Source organism: Ranitomeya imitator, chromosome 10, assembly GCF_032444005.1.
Source record: "Ranitomeya imitator isolate aRanImi1 chromosome 10, aRanImi1.pri, whole genome shotgun sequence".
Classification (NCBI taxonomy): domain Eukaryota; kingdom Metazoa; phylum Chordata; class Amphibia; order Anura; family Dendrobatidae; genus Ranitomeya; species Ranitomeya imitator.
The window spans coordinates 8,271,145-8,298,067 of NC_091291.1; the positions used below are offsets into that span (position 1 = coordinate 8,271,145).

The 26,923-nt window shown below is 46.8% G+C and overlaps 1 protein-coding gene across 2 annotated transcripts in view; it reads right to left on the minus strand.

The window, feature by feature from the left end:
* Positions 1-10,912: 10,912 nt before the first annotated feature.
* KIRREL2 (kirre like nephrin family adhesion molecule 2) overlaps positions 10,913-26,923 on the minus strand; it is a 28,896-nt gene continuing 12,885 nt past the window's right edge. Inside the window, exons 2-15 of one of the 2 annotated variants that reach the window (XM_069740781.1) lie at positions 16,529-16,678; positions 16,294-16,443; positions 15,966-16,123; positions 15,731-15,881; positions 15,519-15,624; positions 15,052-15,197; positions 14,744-14,871; positions 14,525-14,651; positions 14,311-14,411; positions 13,784-13,982; positions 13,579-13,683; positions 13,159-13,256; positions 12,959-13,024; positions 10,913-12,856 (exon numbers count right to left, since the gene is read on the minus strand). In XM_069740781.1, coding sequence (XP_069596882.1) covers positions 12,434-12,856; positions 12,959-13,024; positions 13,159-13,256; positions 13,579-13,683; positions 13,784-13,982; positions 14,311-14,411; positions 14,525-14,651; positions 14,744-14,871; positions 15,052-15,197; positions 15,519-15,624; positions 15,731-15,881; positions 15,966-16,123; positions 16,294-16,443; positions 16,529-16,678 — 2,108 coding nt within the window. In that variant the 3' untranslated portion in view covers positions 10,913-12,433. The remainder of the gene's footprint in view (positions 12,857-12,958; positions 13,025-13,158; positions 13,257-13,578; positions 13,684-13,783; positions 13,983-14,310; positions 14,412-14,524; positions 14,652-14,743; positions 14,872-15,051; positions 15,198-15,518; positions 15,625-15,730; positions 15,882-15,965; positions 16,124-16,293; positions 16,444-16,528; positions 16,679-26,923) is intronic. The other variant, XM_069740782.1, reaches the window with a different exon arrangement.

The window sequence follows — 26,923 nt, forward strand, 5'->3', positions numbered from 1 at the left end:
GCACAGTTATTACACCTACACATCTATGGGTGAAGAAGTTTGTGCCATTGGTAGAACATAATTATACATATACACAGGGCGGACACTGACAGCTACATATTACATAGTCTCCTTTATTATGTTATTATGTTTATTGCCATCCCTTATTATACAGTGCCCTCTCTTGCTATGTACAGCTCCGTCCCTTACATATTGGATTAATTCGATTATATAGAGCCCTGTCTTTATTAGCTACCGTCCAGTCTTGTTAGATGTATAATGTAATGATGGCTGATGGAGCATGGGAAAGCTTCTTGTCTAATGGAGGAGCTGATGCACTGGTTGTCTGGTCACCCACTGCTCTATCAACAGTCATTTTATATCTAACAAAGGAGTACACTATATACTAAGGGACTGTGCTAAACATAATAAGTGAGTACACTATATACTAAGGGACTGTGCTATACGTAATAAGTGAGTACACTATATACCAAGGGACTGTGCTATATATATATAAGTGAGTATACTATATACTAAGGGACTGTGCTATACATAATAAGTGAGTACACTATATACTAAGGGACTGTGCTATACATAATAAGTGAGTACACTATATACTAAGGGACTGTGCTATACATAAGTGAGTACACTATATACTAAGGGACTGTGCTAAACATAATAAGTGAGTACACTATATACTAAGGGACTGTGCTATATATATAAGTGAGTATACTATATACTAAGGGACTGTGCTATATATATAAGTGAGTATACTATATACTAAGGGACTGTGCTATACATAATATGTGAGTACACTATATACTAAGGGACTGTGCTATACATAATAAGTGAGTACACTATATACTAAGGGACTGTGCTATACATAAGTGAGTACACTATATACTAAGGTTCTGTGCTATACATAGTAAGTGAGTACACTATATACTAAGGGACTGTGCTATATATAATGAGTACACTGTATACTAAGAGACTGTGCTATACATAATAGGCAAATAAAAACATCATATGAAATATATAAATAAATGAAACTCCACAAGGTGTAATAAAGGACAAAGATAGGTTCTACACCAAAAAAATAGAAATTGTATAAAAAAATTAAAAAAAAGGAGTAAATAAACCAATTTACAAATGTAATGTATTAAAAGAATATTTTTATAGAAGGTAATTAAGATAAATACCAAAAACAATGAGCTTATTCAGCCGAAACGTACGTAGGGATTCTTTAGCGCCACAGGAGGTCATAGGTAATTACTTTACTTCACTGGCATTTTCCTGTCTCTGTTTTGTGACTAGTCACTTGACTGATTGCTACTTTTTTGATACTTTTTCACCTTCAGTAATTATTTCAGTCACATTCCCAGGAGTTTTTTTTTATTAAAATTCCTTCTACAAATACCTTGTAACAGTGCTGTTGGCACCATCTTGTGGCTAACTCTGATATATATATATTTTTACCTTTTGTTTTTAATATTTATCTTAATTACCTTTAATAAAAAATATTCTTTTAATACATTCCATTTGTAATTTGGTTTATTTACATCTCTTTTTATATGATTTCTACTTAAGTGAGTACACTATATACTAAGGGAATGTGCTATACATGATAAGTGAGTACACTATATACTAAGGGACTGTGCTATACATAAGAAGTGTGTACAGTATATACTAAGGGACTGCTTTACATAATAAGCGAGTACACTATATACTAAGGCACAGCGGTGGACGCCGCGATGTCAGCCTGCATATAGGCTGTAGTTTCTCTTCCTTGATATTCAATACGATATTGGTAGCTATTTCCGGGCAGGCCATATAGCCACTTGAAATTATCCATTATCCCAGTATAACGTTACTTATGAAGGTCCCTTTGTGTGACCGAAACGTTTTCTAATTCGGGATACAATAAATCGTTTCCTCTCACTACAAAGTTGAGTGCCGGGTTTTGTATTAACTATCAGGTACTGAGCCTCCTCCGCTACCTCCCAATTCATTGCAAGTCCCTGACAGCGTCTTCTCCTACGTTTCAGTTCATTATAAAGAGTCCTGTGCACCTTATCCCCTCCTCTCCCACTCTCCAATAAATGGTAAGTCCCCAATAGCGTCACAATGAATTGTGAGATGGGGAGGACGCTATCAGGGGCTCAGCACCCTCCACCACCACCCAATTCATTTTACATCCATTTCTAATGTCCTCCTCCCCTTCACCTGTTCATAAGCCCATTATAAGTCCCCCTTCCTGCCAAACCGCATCCCATCATTGCCCTCTCCACCACCTCCATTATTAGCCTCTCCACCACCCCATCATTGCCTTCTCCACCACCCCAATCATTGTTCTCCCCACCACCCAATTGTTCTACTCACCACCCAACTCATTGCCTTCTCCACCACCCCAATCATTGCCCTCTCCATCACTCCAATCACTGCTCTCCCCCACCACGACCATTGTTCTCCCTCACCACCCCATTGTTCTCCCCCACCACCCCAATCATTGCCCTCTCCACCCCAATCATTGTTCTCCCCCACCACCCAAATCATTGCCCTCTCCACCCCAATCATTGTTCTCTCCCACCACCCAAATCATTGCCCTCTCCACCCCATTGTTCTCCCCCACCCAAATCTTTGCCCTCTCCACCCCATTGTTCTCCCCCACCACCCCAATCATTGCCCTCTCCACCCCAATCATTGTTCTCCCCCACCACCCAAATCATTCTCTCCACCCCATTATTCTCCCCTACCACCCAAATCATTGCCCTCTCCACCCCAATCATTGTTCTCCCCCACCCAAATCTTTGCTCTCTCCACCCCAATCATTGCCCTCTCCACAAACTGCATCACTGCTTTCTCCCCACCATTGCCCTCTTTACCACCTACACCCACACCACTCACCTCTCTGCATGTTACACACACAGACACACACCACTCACCTCTCTGCACGAAATTTCGGGTCCCCATACTGGCAAAATTTTCGGGGCCCCCTTGAGACTCCACCCAGGCTCCACCCCAGCCCCGCCTCCACCCCTCGAACTGTCCACAGTCCCACTTCTCACCTATCACACATTAACAGTTCCCATCACCAGATCACACATAAAGCCGGCAGCTTTTGTTTTGGCCAAAAGAATTTTTTAAGCCGCCACCATAACACGGTAGACACTTTTGGCCGGGCCCTACTGTACTGTAACCTACTAAATATTTGTTAAAATATGCAATACAATTTAGGTATATTTTTATTTATCTTTCAATTTTTTTAAACGACCAATAATATCACATACAACGAACAAATACAACACCATGACCAGACCACATATTACCATCAAAGTGATCGAATAATATCACATACAGGGAACAAATACCACAACACCATGACCAGACCACATATTACCACCACAGTGATCGAATAATATCACATACAGGGAACAAATACCACAACACGATGACCAGACCACATATTACCACCAGTGACCGAAGAATAAGACATACAAGGAACAAATACCACAACACCATGACCAGACCACATATAACCGCCAGTGACCGAATAATAGCACATACAAGGAACAAATACCACCGCACCATGACCAGACCACATATTACCACCACAAAGTGACCAAATAGAACATACAAGGGACAAATACCGCAACACCATGACCAGACCACATATTACCACCACAGTGATCGAATAATATCACATACAAAGAACAAATACCACAACACGATGACCAGACCACATATTACCACCAGTGACCGAAGAATAAGACATACAAGGAACAAATACCACCGCACCATGACCAGACCACATATTACCACCAGTGACCGAAGAATAGCACATACAAGGAACAAATACCACCGCACCATGACCAGACCACATATTACCACCACAAAGTGACCAAATAGCACATACAAGGGACAAATACCGCAACACCATGTTCAGACCACATATTACCACCACATAGTGACTGAACACTACAATACTGATCAGTAATAAAAAAAAAAATACAATACTATCACCATAAGTGCCATTATACACAGGAAATCCGTACTTAGTATGCAGTGTCTGTGTACAGATAATACAGTGATCACCGGTGACATTATACACGGGAGCTCTGTATATAGTATACAGTGTATAGTGCCAGTGTATAGGTAACACTGACTCACCAGTGACGTCTCTAGGTGAAGTCCTTCATCTTTCATCCAGCACAGACCGCCATCACTTCTTCAGCCAGGACTCGTCTCTACAGAAAATAACAGTTATCTCGAGCTCCGCTTGTAGAACACATTACTTAATTTTTCCCAACCTCTACATTACACCACATGAAGAAAAAAAAGTGACATAGTGTCACTCTACACAGTAACAAGACCGCGACCGCACCCCCCCCCCCCCATTTAAAACAGTGTCCTCAAAAAATAAAATAAATACATCACTACAGTAATAATATCCCTTAATTAGCCCCTATGGTAATAATATTCCCCATCTTGGTCCCTGTGTGTCTCATTCCTGGCTTCAGCCATATGTTCTCACATCCTGCCCTCATGAGTATCCATTCTGCCCCATATGATCTCCCCATCCTGCCCCATCTGTCTCCAATCCTGCCCCATGTCTTTCATCCTGCCCCGTGTCTCCAATCATGCCCCATATCTCCATTCTGCCCCATCTCCAGTCATGCCCCCAATCCTGCCCCGTGTCTCCAGTCATGCCCCCAATCCTGCCCCGTGTCTCCAGTCATGCCCCCAATCCTGCCCCGTGTCTCCAGTCATGCCCCCAATCCTGCCCCGTGTCTCCAGTCATGCCCTGTCTCCACCATTCTGCCCCCATGTCTCACAGTCTGCCCCAGGCCACCCGAATCGCCACTCTAAATTAAACAAAAGTTCTTACCTGGCTGCACTCCTGCGGTGGGCGAAGCTCCCTCCATGCAGCTGAAGCGCGCACTCGCCAGCGACTGACAATGAAATGACATCAGACACCGGCGACGTGCACGCTGCGGCAGACGTCGGCTGCCAGCCTCCGATTGGCTGGCGGCTGTTAACAATTGACGTGCGGGCCCGCACGTCAATAGCGTAAAAACTGCCGTAGTGCCGCTAAGGGCCCGGTTTAGCCTGCCGGTAGGGGCCTAGTGAGCAGACGGGGCCCGTAATGCCCTGATGGCGGCCTTGCATACACACACACACCACTCGCCTCTCCGCACGGTCACACACATACACCACTCGCTTCTCTGTACGTTCACAGACACACCACATCTCTCCGCACACACACCACTCGCCTCTCCGCACGTTCAGACACATACACACACCACTTGCCTCTCTGCACATTCACACACACACACACACACCACTCGCCTCTCCTCACGTTCGACACACATACCCACACACACCACTCGCCTCTCCACAAACACACACCACTTGCCTCTCCACACACACACACCCACACACCACTCGCCTCTCCGCATGTTCACCCAGACATACCACCCATACACCACATACACACATACACACACACCACTTTCCTCTCCGCACGTTCACACACACACACACACCACTCGCCTCTCCGCACGTTCACACACAGCACTCGCCTCTCCGCACATTCACACACCACTCCTCTACACACACACACATCACTCGCCTCTCTGCACGTTCACAGACACATACACACACACACCACTCGCCTCTCCGCACATTCACACACACACCACTCGCCTCTCCGCACATTCACATACCACTCCTCTACACACACACACACCACTCGCCTCTCTGCACGTTCACAGACACACACACACCACTTTCCTCTCCGCACGTTCACACACACACACCACTCGCCTCTCCGCACGTTCACACACACACACACCACTCGCCTCTCCGCACATTCACACACCACTCCTCTACACACACACACATCACTCGCCTCTCTGCACGTTCACACATACACACACCACTTGCCTCTCCGCACGTTCACACACACACCACTCGCCTCTCCGCACGTTCACACACACACCACTCGCCTCTCTGCACGTTCACACACACACATACCCACACCACTTTGCCTCTCCACACACACCACTCGCCTCTCCACACATTCACACACACACATACCCACACACCACTTGCCTCTCCACATGTTCACCCAGACATACCACCCATACACCACTCGCCTCTCCGCAGTCACACAGACACACACACACCCCACTCGCCTCTCCAGACGTTCACACACACACACACACCACTCGCCTCTCCGCACATTCACACACCACTCCTCTACACACACACACACACATCACTCGCCTCTCTGCACGTTCAGACACACACACACACCACTTTCCTCTCCGCACGTTCACACACACACACACCACTCGCCTCTCCGCACGTTCACACACACACACCACTCGCCTCTCCGCACGTTCACACACACACCACTCGCCTCTCCGCACATTCACACACCACTCCTCTACACACACACACATCACTCGCCTCTCTGCACGTTCAGACACATACACACACACACACCACTCGCCTCTCTGCACATTCACACACCACTCCTCTACACACACACACATACACATCACTCGCCTCTCTGCACGTTCAGACACATACACACACACACCACTCGCCTCTCCGCACATTCACACACACCACTCGCCTCTCCGCACATTCACACACACACACACACCACTCGCCTCTCCGCACATTCACATACCACTCCTCTACACACACACACACATCACTCGCCTCTCCGCACGTTCACACACACACACACCACTCGCCTCTCCGCACGTTCACACACACACACCACTCGCCTCTCCGCACATTCACACACCACTCCTCTACACACACACACACACACCACTCGCCTCTCCGCACGTTCACACACACACACCACTCGCCTCTCCGCACGTTCACACACACACACACCACTCGCCTCTCTGCACGTTCAGACACACACACACACCACTCGCCTCTCCGCACGTTCACACACACACACCACTCGCCTCTCCGCACGTTCACACACCACTCCTCTACACACACACCACTCGCCTTTCCGCACGTTCACACACACACACACCACTCCTCTACACACACACACACACCACTCGCCTCTCCGCACGTTCACACACACACACCACTCGCCTCTCCGCACGTTCACACACCACTCCTCTACACACACACACACACCTCGCCTCTCCGCACGTTCACACACACACACACCACTCCTCTACACACACACACCACTCCTCTACACACACACACACCACTCCTCTACACACACACACACACCACTCCTCTACACACACACACACCACTCCTCTACACACACACACACCACTCCTCTACACACACACACACACACACCACTCGCCTCTCCGCACGTTCACACACACACACACACCACTCCTCTACACACACACACACACACCACTCCTCTACACACACACACACCACTCCTCTACACACACACACACCACTCCTCTACACACACACACACACACACCACTCGCCTCTCCGCACGTTCACACACACACACACCACTCCTCTACACACACACACACCACTCCTCTACACACACACACACACCACTCGCCTCTCCGCACGTTCACACACACACACCACTCCTCTACACACACACACACCACTCCTCTACACACACACACACACACACCACTCGCCTCTCCGCACATTCACACACACACACACCACTCCTCTACACACACACACACACACCACTCGCCTCTCTGCACGTTCACACACTCCTCTCCGCACGTTCACACACACACACACACACACACACACACACACACACACACACACACACACACACACACACACACACACCACTTTCCTCTCCGCACATTCACACAGACATACCACCCACAGACACATAGACACACACACACCAGTCGCCTCTCCGCACGGTCACTCACACACACCACTTGCTCAGCCGGCGTCAGTTTTCACAAGCAGCGCTGCCAGTCCAGCAGAGCAGTGTGAGGAGGGATGAAGCAGCCGGAGCCTCACTGTGACAGACAGCTGGGAGAGGCAGTCAGTGCGGAGCCCCAGGAGGGCGGGACTTCCCACCAACCAATCCCTGCTCAGCGCGGGCTCAGCAGTTCTCCTCCTCACCCCTCAGTCACCTCAGCCTGTGTGAGGTGGACGCACGGTGTGATCACAGGCTCCATCCCTGCAGCAGACACAGCGTCAGTGAGCCGGCTGTGTGCTCTGTGACAGCGGCAGCCATACTACCTGAGAACGCTGCTTTACCCTGAGACCCACAAGTCAGTATCAGCTATAGACCCTCTGTACCAGTGGCCCCAGCAGAGAAGCCCCCTGACAGGATTCCCACAGGTGGCGTTTACTCTCCAAACTGCTCTGAAAGCTTCAGTCTTGTGAATGGCGCTGTGGTGTCGGAGGGCGATACTCTGCGAGTGGCCCTGGAGTTCATCACACCCACCCACTGAAATCTATGGATGAGTGAAACATCGGACTGCACTCTGCTGTCATCTGAGTGCAGTCTGACATCCACGGCCTCAGACAATGGAGAAATTAACTTCTCTGTTGATACAACCTCCAAAAAGAACACAAAGTGTAAGGAATGAACTCGCCGACATCATGTGTGGGCCCGCTTCACACTGCAGCCCAGCGTAACATACATGAAAATGGCGGGGGACAAATGATGTATTGACGGTGACAGAGCGCAAATAATGATGAATTGGGGGAGCCAATAATGATGAATTGAGGGGGTCCTGTTACTGTGCGGGGCGGCACTGTCACTTTTTTCTTTAGCTGATGAAATGTAGAAGTTGGGGAAAAAAAGTAGGGAATGTGATCTGGAAGCTGTGCTCTAGATAACTATGTGTGTTACCTGTATACTGACACTATATACTACATACAGAGCTGTGTATAATGTTACTAGTGATCACTGAATTATATGTACATGGACACCATATACAGAGTTCCTGTGTATAATGGCACTATTGATCACTGTATTACATGTACACTATATAGAGAGCTTCTGTGTATAATGTCACCGGTGATCACTGTATTACCTGTACCCTGACACTATATACAGAGCTCCAGTGTATAATGTCACTGGTGATCACTGTATTACCTGTACCCTGACACTATATACAGAGCTCCGGTGTATAATGTCACTGGTGATCACTGTATTACCTGTACACTGTATGCTATGTACAGAGCTCCTGGGTATAATGTCACTGGTGATCACTGTATTACCTGTACCCTGACACTATATACAGAGCTCCGGTGTATAATGTCACTGGTGATCACTGTATTACCTGTACACTGTATGCTATGTACAGAGCTCCTGGGTATAATGTCACTGGTGATCACTGTATTACCTGTACCCTGACACTATATACAGAGCTCCGGTGTATAATGTCACTGGTGATCACTGTATTACCTGTACACTGACACTATATACAGAGCTCTGGTGTATAATGGCACTGGTGATCACTGTATTACCTGTACCCTGACACTATATACAGAGCTCTGGTGTATAATGGCACTGGTGATCACTGCATTACCTGTACACTGACACTATATACAGAGCTCCAGTGTATAATGTCACTGGTAATCATTGTATTACCTGTACACTGACACTATATACAGAGCTCTGGTGATCACTGCATTATCTGTACACTGACACTATATACAGAGCTCCTGTGTATAATGTCACTGGTAATCATTGTATTACCTGTACACTGACACTATATACAGAGCTCTGGTGATCACTGCATTATCTGTACACTGACGCTATATACAGAGCTCCTGTGTATAATGGCACTGGTGATCACTGCGTTACCTGTACACTGACACTATATACAGAGGTCCAGTGTATAATGTCACTGGTAATCATTGTATTACCTGTACACTGACACTATATACAGAGCTTCTGTGTATAATGGCACTGGTGATCACTGCATTACCTGTATACTATGTACAGAGCTCCTGTGTATAATGGCACTGGTGATCACTGTATTACCTGTACAATGTATACAGAACTCCTGTGTATAATGGCATTTATGATGATATTAGTATTGTTTTGGTTTTTTTTTTAATTAATGATCAGTAGTGTACAGTAGTATTGAGTCACTATATGGTGGTGAAATGCGGTCTGGTCATGGTGTGGTGGTATTTGTTCCTTGTACATGGTATTATTCGGTCACTGTGGTGGTGATACGTGGTCCCTCCATGGCGTGACGGTATTTGTCCCTTGTATGTGGTATTATTGGGTATTTTAAAAAATCTATGTGACACTTCCTTAAAGAAAAATAAATAAAATATACCTAAAATAAGTGTTGGATAGTTTAACAGTTTAGAGTAAAGTAGTACCCGGCTTTAAGATTACCTTGCTGTAGTAGCTGTAGTTGGCTAAAACAAAAGCGGCTGGTTATATATGTGATCTGGTGATAAATGGGCGGACATATCATTGGTGCAACCTGCGCAGTCGCACAGGGGCCCAAGAGGCTAGGGGGCCCATTTATACCTCCAAAGCAGGTGTAATTTTGCATTTTCAGGAGATCTTGGGCTGCAAAGGGTCCATGTATTGTTCTTGCACAGGGGCCCTTTTCTGTCTGTGTCCGCCAGTCCGGTCCGGTCCGATGGGCGTTGCGGTCCGGCGCTTCCCATCTTCATAGGATGACGTCCTCTTCTTGTCTTCAGGCTGCGGCTCCAGCGCAGGCGTACTTTGTCCTGTCCTCCCCCGCCGACCCCCCTGGGACAATGACTCGAGTATAAGCAGAGAGGGGCACTTTCAGCCTAAAAAAAATGGGCTGAAAATCTCGGCTTATACTCGAGTATATACGGTAATTACACCTGGGCAGCTGTCATAAGTTCTACATCTTGTATATATTGAGATGGAGCATGCCGGTATAACCTGGGTATTCCTTGTTCTGTAGATTGAGGAGACAACGACTTTGACAATTATCATTTTTTAATAATTAAATATAAATATCTTTTTATAACTGTACAGATAAAAAAAAGAACAATATCGTAATTGCATTTTTGTAATTGACGCTTATGAAAAAGTCTCCAGGGAGGACGACTGGAAATACGATATTCACATCCGGACGAATATCAGAACCTGGAAATTTCTCTGTATAAAGAACTGAGAAAAATTAAGGCAGGAAAATGAAATGAAGAAAAAGCTGTGAGGGGTCCGGGAAAGTGCAACGTGGAGAATTCTGCCCCTGGCCCGAACAATAAAAATGTCTTCTTGTATTTAATTTCTATCTATATATACACACATAATAAAATTCTTATAATCCGGCATTTGATAATCCAGAATTCTTATAAATGCTAGACAATATTTGATTGATTTCGGCGTCTCATATAGACTACACATAATAAATTAATGCTTCTACCCTTCAACTTCATAAATCCGATGATTTCTTTCCTTTAATTTTCTCTCTCGTGCTTTGAATATGAGATCTGCTGTTCCGTAGGAACCTTCTATACAATCCGTCATGGCATGGAAGAGGTTAATAAATAATAAAACAGACCACATTAATGAATCAGAGGGGGGGGGGGGGGGAAGGGAATACCCCAAGACGAGTTCTTAAAAATGCCTAAATATGTGCTCACCTTCTTAAACACACAGTGCTCAAGAAGGTAAAGTCCAATACCGTATATATACAGAATACCCTTAACCGTAGATATTTACATCGCCAGATATTTATACTGTACATATTGTATAAAAACAAATTACAAAAAACAAAAAAACAAAACCTGCAGTACATATGAGAGCCACAGGGTGGCACTGTTTCTCCTTAACAATTTAAAGGCATTCAGTTCCGGTTAGACCCCATCGGGGTCTCTAATCTATATCGACCTCTTACGTGCTGATCCATGCTGGATTTCCTGCGAAGCTCCTTAATACTATATATTATATAACTAGAGAGAGTGCAGTGCTTATTACAGTCCCAGTTTTGCAGTTTTATAGAAAAGCTGTGCTAGAACCAAGGAACGTACGTAGAGGAGTGGCGGCTTCATGGCAAATGAGGCCTAATCCTTGGGCAGGAGGTCCCAATGATTGGTTGTCCTCATCCCCCTTCATAACCCTCTTGGTAAAGGGCAGCATTACCCTTGATCAAAGTTCCCCTCTACTATTTTTGCTTTGTCTACGGAATTGAGCACGCCTTGCTTAGGTGTAGGAAGAGGGATAAGGCCAACTGGAGTTAGACCTGCAGGAGCTGCATGTCTTATCATCAGTGGGTCATCCATTACTTCTATAGTCCCCCGCCCCGAGTTTGTACACGTACTCATGGAAGGCTGTTTAGTGCAGGTACAAAATGTTGAAGAGGAAGACATAAGGCGGCCATTTTGAACCTTTCCGAGAACAAGATGGTCCATATCGGACTTTTCATTCCCAAGTTTAAAGTCTGAGTTCCACTTGAGATTTGCTAACTGTGCTGGCTAGTTTTGTAAGAAAATCCACGGCTCACACATGAGTTTGCATCCGTTGTTGCGCTGGGCGTCCATAGTCTCCATGTGTGGAGAGTGAGGCGTAGGAAAGTCGTGACAGCGTTGGACCAGATTCTAACGTTTCGAAACGTTCTGGTCGGACATAACTGCAAAAGGCTCTGGCGTATGGTTGTGGCTGACTGCCAGGGCCTGGGGGCAGACAAGTCGGGCCTTGAGGTATGTGGATGCGTTCGCTTCCATGACGCGGAGTTGTGGCATATCGATTGGCATATTCATACAGTTTAGGGGCTCCTGGTAAAGATGGGGTAGGACAAAGTGCAGTGAGGGCAGACTGTGCGGAGAACAGAGGACGAGGAGGAGAAGAAAACTCTGGATATGCCACAGTTGTTGGACGGGAGTCTTCATGAGCTCGGACTTTGTAATAACCGTTGGTTGGGTCCTGTTGGGAGGATGTGGGTCAAGATTAGTGTAATATTGGCAAATATGTGACATCTGCACCTCTAGAAGATGAGAAGACTGAGGAGAATGGTAGACAACCTACCTGAGAGTCATCAGGAATATCGCTGTGTTCAGTCTGTGATGTCCCTCGAGATTCTGTATCAGTTTGCTGCAAAGGAGATTATGTACATTCATGAGAAGAACATTCCCAACCCCTCAAAAAAAATCTATTGTAAGACATTTTTTTCCAAAGTCTCCATCTCCTAAAAAACTGCCCTTTATACTTGTCATGAAGACACTCACCAAGGGTTCCTTCAGATCTTCTTCAGAATCACTTGGGTGTCGGTCACTGTGATCGCTACCTGAAACTTCCACTGCTAGAATCTGGGTATCCTTCACAGCTACAGAAGAAAAGTGGAGGATTGTTAAAGGTGACTTGCAAAGAGACCATCTCGAGGAACACACAAATGTTTGATCATCATATGAAGAAGAGAAATGTCTCAAAAAGTTTAGAAGTTTTTACAGAAGATATTTAAGAATTACAATGTTGGCCATGAACACCATGACGTATGGTCAGATCCTTCAAGATCTGGACAGGACATCTAGAGGTAATCTAAAAAGATCATGGGGTGGAGAAGGTGGCACTATCTAGAGTGCTTGAAGACATTCAGGTGTTCTCGCCAGGTTTTCCAGTAGACAAGTGGATATTAAAGCTCTTCTTACCTTTTCGGGGTCGGCGGCAGCATAGAACGCAGATGGTCACCAATACAAAGAGGCAGAGTGTCCCAAGACCCAGGGCGATCATCAGAAGCATGAGAGGCAGAGCAGCTGTAAGAAATAACAGAACGATTCAACCAGGCTCTGAGAAATAGTCCTTAAGATCAAGGTGGAGCCCCTCTACTAATTAAGTAGCACTGGCAAGACTTACCTTGTTGTCTCAAAGAGATGATCACAGAGTCCTCCCCATACTGATTTATAGCTGTGCAGTTGTACGGCATGGTGTAATCTGAAGGTTCCGTCCCATCGATGATGAGAAATGAGATGGCTCCACTATTGGTGACACGAGTCGTCACTGAAAAACGGCCCAAGGTGCCTTCATCGAGACTGTGCTTGTCCCAGGACCAGATCTACAGAAGATATTGAAGAGGAGAGTGAGACATTTCCCCGATATGTGGATCGTATGTCGTGGCGGGCCTATCTTTTGACGTGCCGGAGAGAGATGTCAGCAGTGAACGCTCGTGGGGGGACGTCAGCTGGGAGTTTCATTGATTTCCAGATGGAAGAAGTAATGGTGCTGTCTTTAAAAATCAATGAAGAAACTCTTCATTAAGGATCCAAATTACAGCTATTGATGACCAGGCCCTAATTGTGGGAGTCGGTGAAGATCCCAAGTCCATAAATCCCCACCAATGTTCATTTCTATTGGTGCTTCCTTTTAAATGTCAAGATACTTACAATTCGGTCAGGGATTGGTGTCGTCTCCACCACACATTCTAGCCGAGTTTTCCCTCCAAGAATACTCTCGTAGTTTATTTCACTACTAATGATGGGAGGTCCTAAGGAGAAGACAAAGACGTCAGATCAACACTTTACTTCTGTGTTTCCATAAGTCTTTTCTATAGATCTCCCTGAAGACATGAAATATCTCCAGGACCTCCATCTATCTTACCTCTCACTGTCAGTGTCACCTCCTTCTCCATGGTGCCTATGCGGGGCACAATAGCCTTGCACACGTAGGTCCCTGCATCTTCTCGGGTCACCTTGCTCAGAGATAGAGTATTCCCATTGCTTAAGACCTGAGAGAAGACAGAGAGAGAGACATCTTCAGACTTAGATTCGCAAACTTGTGGTGACCCCATTAAGATGACGCATACACCTGGTGAATTACCTCTGTGGACCCTTTCTTGTTCCAGAACTGGGTTGGGGTGGGATTTCCAGTCCAACCACAGAAGAAGGAAGAATCTCCTCCAACATCCACAGTCATGGGGCGTGGTTCGGTCAGAAGTCGTGGACCAACTGTTGGAGAGAGAGATCCCAGATGAGATAGGTCATCTACTTAAATATGTCCTCCACTTATAATAATACGAAGCTCACCAAGGACCAGTGTTATGGCAGCACAGTGCAAGTCTGACCTGTCTTGTCTATTCAAGTCATCAAATAAAGGTTACAAGACTGTGCTGGAAGATTTCTACTTACACAAGACATTGACCGCCGTGCTCACGTTGCTGCTTCCGACGCTGTTAGATACTTCACATGAGACTGGAGCGGTAAAGAAAGTGTGGTCCACAGTAACATGGTAGCGGTCTCCAGAAACAGAGAGGGGAACGCCTCCCTTTGCCCACCTGTAAAGGTAAATTGGTCTATTGTTATTACAGACATGATATCCACAAGTATGGGCATTGTCTATCTCGATCTTTCTATCCTCCTTACAAGTGCACACTCAGTTCAAATGAGTGTGCCTGTGTTCTCTAAGAAGTGAGGGGAAGAGATACCTCGGACCACGACTTAACTCTCTTTAGAATAAAATAATTGGGCCATGAAACTCAATATACCCCATCCTTCTTTCCTCCAACACATTAGACGGTTGACCAGCCCAACTGCAATCATTACGGCCAGTCAATGCCCAGATGAAAATGGTTGATAACAGAAGGTAATGCACTTACCTATAACCTGTCACCTCAGGGTTGGACACTGCGCTGCACAGGAAGGAGACGGACCCTCCCTCGGAGACTGTTGGGGGATCCACTGAGAGCGTCACTTTGGGAGGATCTGTGGAAAAATAAAATTAGAAATTTCATGGGTCTGATGTTTTATGTTCCAAAGTTGTGCCCTGTCATGGCCACATTGAATGCAAGAAACCGATGGGAGCACTCACACTGTACGCTCAGCGTCACTGATCTCTCCCGGCCCTCTGGCAGTGCCGAGTTCCTGACCCGACACGTGTAGCTGGCACCAGCATCTGCGAAACTAGGGGTGATCAAGAGACTGCTTACTGCATCCTCGCTTTTGCCGTCCGATAGAACCTGCTGCACGTACATACAGAAACGGTCAGGAGGGCGCCATGACATGGGATCATACACATAGGCGACCCATGGTGCTCAGAGCCTCACCTTATTGTAGATCGCCCCGTCCAGATATTTGCCGCCTCGGTACCAGGTGATCTCAGCTGCCGGCTTCGCTGCAGGGGCCAGGCACGTCAAGTTATAGGGGGTGTCAAGAAGGACGTTAAATATGGGGGCGCCACGGATCAGTGGCTCTCCTGGAGGAACTGAGAGACAGAGAGAATTAGAGACCTAATGCCCAAAAGATGTCAATTAGATGTTTAAAAAAAATGCCAAAAATCCTGAAAGGGAAATTTCCTATTGCACTAAACCCAATAAAATCACTCCCCCAATACATTATACTGGGATACAAATCTTCCTGAGCCTCCGTACTCACCCAGCACAGTCAAGTGAGCCCGCTGCGACCTCAGCGCTGCCTGCGTTGCTTGGCACTCGTAGATGGCGTCATCGCCCAGCTCTACTCCTTCTATGTGCAAATTGTGCTCCCCTGATGCGTGGTCTCCAATGATGGAATAACGAGACCACCCTATAAAATAACATTGCAAAAGTTTTGAACATTGAAAAACATAAACAACCCCATCCTAAGTAAAGAAAAAAGCAAATTTCAATACCTGGAAGGTCTCGTTCCGCTCCCAACGCCAAGCCGTCCATCGTCCACTGGACCCCCCCTCTGTAGCCAATCACCACGCAGGGTAGAGTCACCGACTTGCCGGCAACGACCACAACATCCGAGGGCTGCTGTGCAAAATGAGCCCCGAAAGCTACAAGAAAACAAAACAGATGATTGAGTTTCATAGCTGGGGGGCCCATGAGGACAGAGGTCAATAATCAGACTCTTCTCTTCCTGCCATATGGTAAATATATGTTTTTAAGTGCTGACGAGCTTCTAGGTATCGTGTTGTGCGGCGGGCCAGCTGTTGGGACTGTCATTCCGTTGTAATGGACATTAATCTTTTCCTTATAAGCTGCAGTTTCACTGACAGTTGTCAGGGGGAACTGAAACTTGCATAAAAGAGATGGTATCGTTTGCATAAAGTGTAAAAAAAAATGCAAAGAAAACAAAAGCATAATTTAAAATAAATGACTGATGCGACGCTGGCCACTAGTGGCGCTCTCCATGGCTTTTATCAAATTATTAGTGCACTTAGGTTCGGGCTTAGGAACTAAGTCAATACACAAATTTTTGTAAAAATTGTCCAGTCAACGACGTGGCAGAACCAGATACTGTAACGGCGGGATCTAGAGGTCAAGTGGCGGTGTCTTCTGCCATATTGCAGGATAATCCATCTTCAAGTCAAACAGATGCAGATTCTGGAAATTTTCACTTGCATAGTCTTTCCGGGAGAATTTCAATTTTCTTATTTCCCACATGATTCAATCGGTTTGAGATGAGTTATTTTAAGGGTTTCTCCGTGTCTCATTTCTCACCGGTCGCTGAAGGCGTCTACGCTCGGTACGTGAATGAAATGTTACGTGAAGCTTGAAGTCACCGCACAGGTTCTGGAAGAGCTGGGGGCGATTTACTGCACTGTCGCCCCCAGCTGAGAGGGAAGCGATAACGCTCGATGACTGTTCGTAGGAGATTGAGAAGCTCATATCATGGATACAGAAGGTTCAGTATAGAGGGAGTGAGGGAAGGCGGGTACACGACGGACATTTTTGGTATAAAAATTTTTGGGGTTTTGGGGAGAATATGTAGGGAGGACAACGTGGAAGCGGAACAATATGGAAGTGGGGAAATATGAAGGCAGAACAGTGAGGAAGTGGAGCAATATGGTGCCAGGACAGTGTGGAAGTGGGCCAACGAGGAAGGCGGACAGTGTGGAAGCAAAGTAATAAGGAACCAGAATAATTAATGTGGAAGTTGTGAAAATGGAAGCAGGACGGTGTGGATACTGCAATAAAGAAGCTAAACTGTGTGGAAGCGAAACAGCATCGAACCAGGAGAGTGTGGAAACAGAGTAACATGGAAGAAGGACAGTGTAAAAGTGGGGCAATAAGGAAGCTGAACAGTGTGGAAACAGCAATAGAGAACCAGGACAGTGCGGAAAAATCAATATGGAAGCAGGCAATATAGAAACGGAAGAATGTGGAAGGAAGCAGGACATGTAGAAACGGAATAAAATGGGAATGGGACAATGTTGAAGCGGGAAAGTGAAAACAGGAAAGTGTGAAAGCTGGACAAGAAAGAAGCAGGACAGAGTCGAAGTAGGGCAATAAAAAAGCAGGACAGTGATGAAGCGAAGCAATATGGAACCAAGACAGTGTGCAAGCTGTGTAATATGGAAGCAGGATGGCGTGGAAGTGGGGAAATAGAGAAGCAGGACAGTGTGGAAGTAGAAACAGCATTATAGAAGCAAGACAGTGTGGAAGTGGGGCAATAAACAAGCAAGACAGTGAGGAAGCAAAACAATATGGAACCAGGACAGTGTGCAAGCTATGTAATATGGAAGCAGGATGGTGTGGAAGTGGGGAAATAAAGAAGCAGGACAGAGTGGAAGTGGGATAATATGGAAATGGGGCAAAATAGAAGTAGAACAGCGTGGGAGTGGGGCAATAAGAAAACACGACAATGTGGAGTGGGCCAATAAAGAAGCCACACAATGTGGATGCAGATCAGTAAGGACAGTGTAGAAGTGGGTGAATAAGAAAGCAGGACAGTGTAGAAGTGATCCAGTAGGAAATTGGGACAGTGTGGGAGCAGGACAATAAAGTAGGGTGACAGTGTGGAAGTGGAACAATATGGAAGCAAAACAGTGTTGAAGTGGGGCAGTATGATGGCAGGACATTGTCTCGCTTTCATATTGTGCTGCTTCTACAATGTGGAGGAATAAAGACAGTGCTAAAGCGCTAGTAAGGACAGAGTGGAAGTGTGGGAACATGGAAGCGAGTGTAGAAGTATGCCAGTAAGGAAGCAACAGTGTGAAAGTGGGTGAATATGGGAGCAGAACAGGGTAGACGTGGGGCAATATGAGGAAGCAGGATAGTGTAGATGTGGAAAACTATGGAGGCAGGACAGTGTGGAAGCAGGACAACAAAGAAGCGAGACAGTGTGGAAGTGGAAACGGGATTATAGATTTAGGACTGTGGAATTATAATAATAATATAATAATAATAATTTTATTTATATAGCGCCAACATATTCCGCAGCGCTTTACAAATTATAGAGGGGACTTGTACAGACAATAGACATTACAGCATAACAGAAATACAGTTCAAAACAGATACCAGGAGGAGTGAGGGCCCTGCTCGCAAGCTTACAAACTATGGGGAAAAGGGGAGACACGAGAGGTGGATGGTAACAATTGCTTTAGTTATTCGGACCAGCTATAGTGTAAGGCTCAGGTGTTCATGTAAAGCTGCATGAACCAGTTACCTGCCCAAGTATGTAGCAGTACAGACACAGAGGGCTAATACTGCATAAAGTGTATGAGAACATGATGCGAGGAACCTTTTTTTTTTTTTTTTTTAATTATAAATAGGCCACACAGGGATCGTTAGGTTAATGCATTGAGGCGGTAGGCCAGTCTGAACAAATGAGTTTTTAGGGCACGCTTAAAACTGTGGGGATTGGGGATTAATCGTATTAACCTAGGTAGTGCATTCCAAAGAATCGGCGCAGCACGTGTAAAGTCTTGGAGACGGGAGTGGGAGGTTCTGATTATTGAGGATGCTAACCTGAGGTCATTAGCGGAGCGGAGGGCACGGGTAGGGTGGTAGACTGATACCAGGGAGGAGATGTAGGGTGGTGCTGAGCCATGGAGTGCTTTGTGGATGAGGGTAGTAGTTTTGTACTGGATTCTGGAGTGGATGGGTAGCCAGTGTAATGACTGGCACAGGGTAGAGGCATCGGTGTAACGGTTGGTGAGGAATATGATCCTGGCTGCAGCATTCAGGACAGATTGGAGCGGGGAGAGTTTTGCAAGAGGGAGACCGATTAGTAGAGAGTTACAATAGTCCAGACGAGAATGAATAAGTGAAACAGTCAGAGTTTTTGCAGAGTCGAAATTAAGAAAAGGGCGAATTCTAGAAATGTTTTTGAGATGCAGGTAAGAAGAGCGAGCCAGTGATCGGATGTAGGGGGTGAATTGAGGCAAAAGGGAAATGGAACAGTGTGGAAGAGGAGATAAGGAAGCAGGACAATAAGGAAGGAAGACAGTATGGAAGTGGGATTATATGGCAGTGGAGCAATAAGGAAGTAGGACAGCGTGGAGTGGGCCAATAAGAAGCCAGACAATGTGAAAGCGGACCAGTAAGGACAGTGTAGAAGTGGGCGAATAAGAAAACAGGAGAGTGTAGAAGTGATCCAGTAGGAAATCGTGACCGTGTGGAAGTGGGACAGTATGGAAGCAGAACAGTGTAGAAGTGGGCCAACAAGGAAGCGGGACAGTGTGGAAGCAGCACAATATGGACGTAGGACATTGTGGAAGAGGTCCAATAAGGAAACAAAAGTGTTACACACATGCTAGCCACCTTAGGGAGAGACCCAAGTTGGGCTAAATGTAGCGGGACGAAAGAGACCGAAAAGCCCTCTACTTAAAGGAAATACATAGTGGATGCTTTCCTGAAACGGAAAGTACTTGCAAGCAGCATAATACAAAGAATAGCTGGTTTACCCAGAATCCTTTGCAGTAGGCGGAGCTATGCAAATCATCTCTTTCCACCCCAGTCTAATCCACAGCGCTTGGAACCGCCAAGCGTGCAATGCTGCGGATTAGTTTCTAAATTTACACAGCCAACCAATTCCTACCTGTGGACACGTGTTTCGGGCTTTAGGCCCTCATCAGCACAGGGCTGGAATTGGTTGGCTGTATGGAGTGGGGCTCGGTGAGCAAGCGATACACACATGCTAGCCACCTTAGGGAGAGACCCAAGTTGGGCTAAATGTAGCGGGACGAAAGAGACCGAAAAGCCCTCTACTTAAAGGAAATACATAGTGGATGCTTTCCTGAAACGGAAAGTACTTGCAAGCAGCATAATACAAAGAATAGCTGGTTTACCCAGAATCCTTTGCAGTAGGCGGAGCTATGCAAATCATCTCTTTCCACCCCAGTCTAATCCACAGCGCTTGGAACCGCCAAGCGTGCAATGCTGCGGATTAGTTTCTAAATTTACACAGCCAACCAATTCCTACCTGTGGACACGTGTTTCGGGCTTTAGGCCCTCATCAGCACAGGGCTGGAATTGGTTGGCTGTATGGAGTGGGGCTCGGTGAGCAAGCGATACACACATGCTAGCCACCTTAGGGAGAGACCCAAGTTGGGCTAAATGTAGCGGGACGAAAGAGACCGAAAAGCCCTCTACTTAAAGGAAATACATAGTGGATGCTTTCCTGAAACGGAAAGTACTTGCAAGCAGCATAATACAAAGAATAGCTGGTTTACCCAGAATCCTTTGCAGTAGGCGGAGCTATGCAAATCATCTCTTTCCACCCCAGTCTAATCCACAGCGCTTGGAACCGCCAAGCGTGCAATGCTGCGGATTAGTTTCTAAATTTACACAGCCAACCAATTCCTACCTGTGGACACGTGTTTCGGGCTTTAGGCCCTCATCAGCACAGGGCTGGAATTGGTTGGCTGTATGGAGTGGGGCTCGGTGAGCAAGCGATACACACATGCTAGCCACCTTAGGGAGAGACCCAAGTTGGGCTAAATGTAGCGGGACGAAAGAGACCGAAAAGCCCTCTACTTAAAGGAAATACATAGTGGATGCTTTCCTGAAACGGAAAGTACTTGCAAGCAGCATAATACAAAGAATAGCTGGTTTACCCAGAATCCTTTGCAGTAGGCGGAGCTATGCAAATCATCTCTTTCCACCCCAGTCTAATCCACAGCGCTTGGAACCGCCAAGCGTGCAATGCTGCGGATTAGTTTCTAAATTTACACAGCCAACCAATTCCTACCTGTGGACACGTGTTTCGGGCTTTAGGCCCTCATCAGCACAGGGCTGGAATTGGTTGGCTGTATGGAGTGGGGCTCGGTGAGCAAGCGATACACACATGCTAGCCACCTTAGGGAGAGACCCAAGTTGGGCTAAATGTAGCGGGACGAAAGAGACCGAAAAGCCCTCTACTTAAAGGAAATACATAGTGGATGCTTTCCTGAAACGGAAAGTACTTGCAAGCAGCATAATACAAAGAATAGCTGGTTTACCCAGAATCCTTTGCAGTAGGCGGAGCTATGCAAATCATCTCTTTCCACCCCAGTCTAATCCACAGCGCTTGGAACCGCCAAGCGTGCAATGCTGCGGATTAGTTTCTAAATTTACACAGCCAACCAATTCCTACCTGTGGACACGTGTTTCGGGCTTTAGGCCCTCATCAGCACAGGGCTGGAATTGGTTGGCTGTATGGAGTGGGGCTCGGTGAGCAAGCGATACACACATGCTAGCCACCTTAGGGAGAGACCCAAGTTGGGCTAAATGTAGCGGGACGAAAGAGACCGAAAAGCCCTCTACTTAAAGGAAATACATAGTGGATGCTTTCCTGAAACGGAAAGTACTTGCAAGCAGCATAATACAAAGAATAGCTGGTTTACCCAGAATCCTTTGCAGTAGGCGGAGCTATGCAAATCATCTCTTTCCACCCCAGTCTAATCCACAGCGCTTGGAACCGCCAAGCGTGCAATGCTGCGGATTAGTTTCTAAATTTACACAGCCAACCAATTCCTACCTGTGGACACGTGTTTCGGGCTTTAGGCCCTCATCAGCACAGGGCTGGAATTGGTTGGCTGTATGGAGTGGGGCTCGGTGAGCAAGCGATACACACATGCTAGCCACCTTAGGGAGAGACCCAAGTTGGGCTAAATGTAGCGGGACGAAAGAGACCGAAAAGCCCTCTACTTAAAGGAAATACATAGTGGATGCTTTCCTGAAACGGAAAGTACTTGCAAGCAGCATAATACAAAGAATAGCTGGTTTACCCAGAATCCTTTGCAGTAGGCGGAGCTATGCAAATCATCTCTTTCCACCCCAGTCTAATCCACAGCGCTTGGAACCGCCAAGCGTGCAATGCTGCGGATTAGTTTCTAAATTTACACAGCCGACCAATTCCTACCTGTGGACACGTGTTTCGGGCTTTAGGCCCTCATCAGCACAGGGCTGGAATTGGTTGGCTGTATGGAGTGGGGCTCGGTGAGCAAGCGATACACACATGCTAGCCACCTTAGGGAGAGACCCAAGTTGGGCTAAATGTAGCGGGACGAAAGAGACCGAAAAGCCCTCTACTTAAAGGAAATACATAGTGGATGCTTTCCTGAAACGGAAAGTACTTGCAAGCAGCATAATACAAAGAATAGCTGGTTTACCCAGAATCCTTTGCAGTAGGCGGAGCTATGCAAATCATCTCTTTCCACCCCAGTCTAATCCACAGCGCTTGGAACCGCCAAGCGTGCAATGCTGCGGATTAGTTTCTAAATTTACACAGCCAACCAATTCCTACCTGTGGACACGTGTTTCGGGCTTTAGGCCCTCATCAGCACAGGGCTGGAATTGGTTGGCTGTATGGAGTGGGGCTCGGTGAGCAAGCGATACACACATGCTAGCCACCTTAGGGAGAGACCCAAGTTGGGCTAAATGTAGCGGGACGAAAGAGACCGAAAAGCCCTCTACTTAAAGGAAATACATAGTGGATGCTTTCCTGAAACGGAAAGTACTTGCAAGCAGCATAATACAAAGAATAGCTGGTTTACCCAGAATCCTTTGCAGTAGGCGGAGCTATGCAAATCATCTCTTTCCACCCCAGTCTAATCCACAGCGCTTGGAACCGCCAAGCGTGCAATGCTGCGGATTAGTTTCTAAATTTACACAGCCAACCAATTCCTACCTGTGGACACGTGTTTCGGGCTTTAGGCCCTCATCAGCACAGGGCTGGAATTGGTTGGCTGTATGGAGTGGGGCTCGGTGAGCAAGCGATACACACATGCTAGCCACCTTAGGGAGAGACCCAAGTTGGGCTAAATGTAGCGGGACGAAAGAGACCGAAAAGCCCTCTACTTAAAGGAAATACATAGTGGATGCTTTCCTGAAACGGAAAGTACTTGCAAGCAGCATAATACAAAGAATAGCTGGTTTACCCAGAATCCTTTGCAGTAGGCGGAGCTATGCAAATCATCTCTTTCCACCCCAGTCTAATCCACAGCGCTTGGAACCGCCAAGCGTGCAATGCTGCGGATTAGTTTCTAAATTTACACAGCCAACCAATTCCTACCTGTGGACACGTGTTTCGGGCTTTAGGCCCTCATCAGCACAGGGCTGGAATTGGTTGGCTGTATGGAGTGGGGCTCGGTGAGCAAGCGATACACACATGCTAGCCACCTTAGGGAGAGACCCAAGTTGGGCTAAATGTAGCGGGACGAAAGAGACCGAAAAGCCCTCTACTTAAAGGAAATACATAGTGGATGCTTTCCTGAAACGGAAAGTACTTGCAAGCAGCATAATACAAAGAATAGCTGGTTTACCCAGAATCCTTTGCAGTAGGCGGAGCTATGCAAATCATCTCTTTCCACCCCAGTCTAATCCACAGCGCTTGGAACCGCCAAGCGTGCAATGCTGCGGATTAGTTTCTAAATTTACACAGCCAACCAATTCCTACCTGTGGACACGTGTTTCGGGCTTTAGGCCCTCATCAGCACAGGGCTGGAATTGGTTGGCTGTATGGAGTGGGGCTCGGTGAGCAAGCGATACACACATGCTAGCCACCTTAGGGAGAGACCCAAGTTGGGCTAAATGTAGCGGGACGAAAGAGACCGAAAAGCCCTCTACTTAAAGGAAATACATAGTGGATGCTTTCCTGAAACGGAAAGTACTTGCAAGCAGCATAATACAAAGAATAGCTGGTTTACCCAGAATCCTTTGCAGTAGGCGGAGCTATGCAAATCATCTCTTTCCACCCCAGTCTAATCCACAGCGCTTGGAACCGCCAAGCGTGCAATGCTGCGGATTAGTTTCTAAATTTACACAGCCGACCAATTCCTACCTGTGGACACGTGTTTCGGGCTTTAGGCCCTCATCAGCACAGGGCTGGAATTGGTTGGCTGTATGGAGTGGGGCTCGGTGAGCAAGCGATACACACATGCTAGCCACCTTAGGGAGAGACCCAAGTTGGGCTAAATGTAGCGGGACGAAAGAGACCGAAAAGCCCTCTACTTAAAGGAAATACATAGTGGATGCTTTCCTGAAACGGAAAGTACTTGCAAGCAGCATAATACAAAGAATAGCTGGTTTACCCAGAATCCTTTGCAGTAGGCGGAGCTATGCAAATCATCTCTTTCCACCCCAGTCTAATCCACAGCGCTTGGAACCGCCAAGCGTGCAATGCTGCGGATTAGTTTCTAAATTTACACAGCCGACCAATTCCTACCTGTGGACACGTGTTTCGGGCTTTAGGCCCTCATCAGCACAGGGCTGGAATTGGTTGGCTGTATGGAGTGGGGCTCGGTGAGCAAGCGATACACACATGCTAGCCACCTTAGGGAGAGACCCAAGTTGGGCTAAATGTAGCGGGACGAAAGAGACCGAAAAGCCCTCTACTTAAAGGAAATACATAGTGGATGCTTTCCTGAAACGGAAAGTACTTGCAAGCAGCATAATACAAAGAATAGCTGGTTTACCCAGAATCCTTTGCAGTAGGCGGAGCTATGCAAATCATCTCTTTCCACCCCAGTCTAATCCACAGCGCTTGGAACCGCCAAGCGTGCAATGCTGCGGATTAGTTTCTAAATTTACACAGCCAACCAATTCCTACCTGTGGACACGTGTTTCGGGCTTTAGGCCCTCATCAGCACAGGGCTGGAATTGGTTGGCTGTATGGAGTGGGGCTCGGTGAGCAAGCGATACACACATGCTAGCCACCTTAGGGAGAGACCCAAGTTGGGCTAAATGTAGCGGGACGAAAGAGACCGAAAAGCCCTCTACTTAAAGGAAATACATAGTGGATGCTTTCCTGAAACGGAAAGTACTTGCAAGCAGCATAATACAAAGAATAGCTGGTTTACCCAGAATCCTTTGCAGTAGGCGGAGCTATGCAAATCATCTCTTTCCACCCCAGTCTAATCCACAGCGCTTGGAACCGCCAAGCGTGCAATGCTGCGGATTAGTTTCTAAATTTACACAGCCAACCAATTCCTACCTGTGGACACGTGTTTCGGGCTTTAGGCCCTCATCAGCACAGGGCTGGAATTGGTTGGCTGTATGGAGTGGGGCTCGGTGAGCAAGCGATACACACATGCTAGCCACCTTAGGGAGAGACCCAAGTTGGGCTAAATGTAGCGGGACGAAAGAGACCGAAAAGCCCTCTACTTAAAGGAAATACATAGTGGATGCTTTCCTGAAACGGAAAGTACTTGCAAGCAGCATAATACAAAGAATAGCTGGTTTACCCAGAATCCTTTGCAGTAGGCGGAGCTATGCAAATCATCTCTTTCCACCCCAGTCTAATCCACAGCGCTTGGAACCGCCAAGCGTGCAATGCTGCGGATTAGTTTCTAAATTTACACAGCCAACCAATTCCTACCTGTGGACACGTGTTTCGGGCTTTAGGCCCTCATCAGCACAGGGCTGGAATTGGTTGGCTGTATGGAGTGGGGCTCGGTGAGCAAGCGATACACACATGCTAGCCACCTTAGGGAGAGACCCAAGTTGGGCTAAATGTAGCGGGACGAAAGAGACCGAAAAGCCCTCTACTTAAAGGAAATACATAGTGGATGCTTTCCTGAAACGGAAAGTACTTGCAAGCAGCATAATACAAAGAATAGCTGGTTTACCCAGAATCCTTTGCAGTAGGCGGAGCTATGCAAATCATCTCTTTCCACCCCAGTCTAATCCACAGCGCTTGGAACCGCCAAGCGTGCAATGCTGCGGATTAGTTTCTAAATTTACACAGCCAACCAATTCCTACCTGTGGACACGTGTTTCGGGCTTTAGGCCCTCATCAGCACAGGGCTGGAATTGGTTGGCTGTATGGAGTGGGGCTCGGTGAGCAAGCGATACACACATGCTAGCCACCTTAG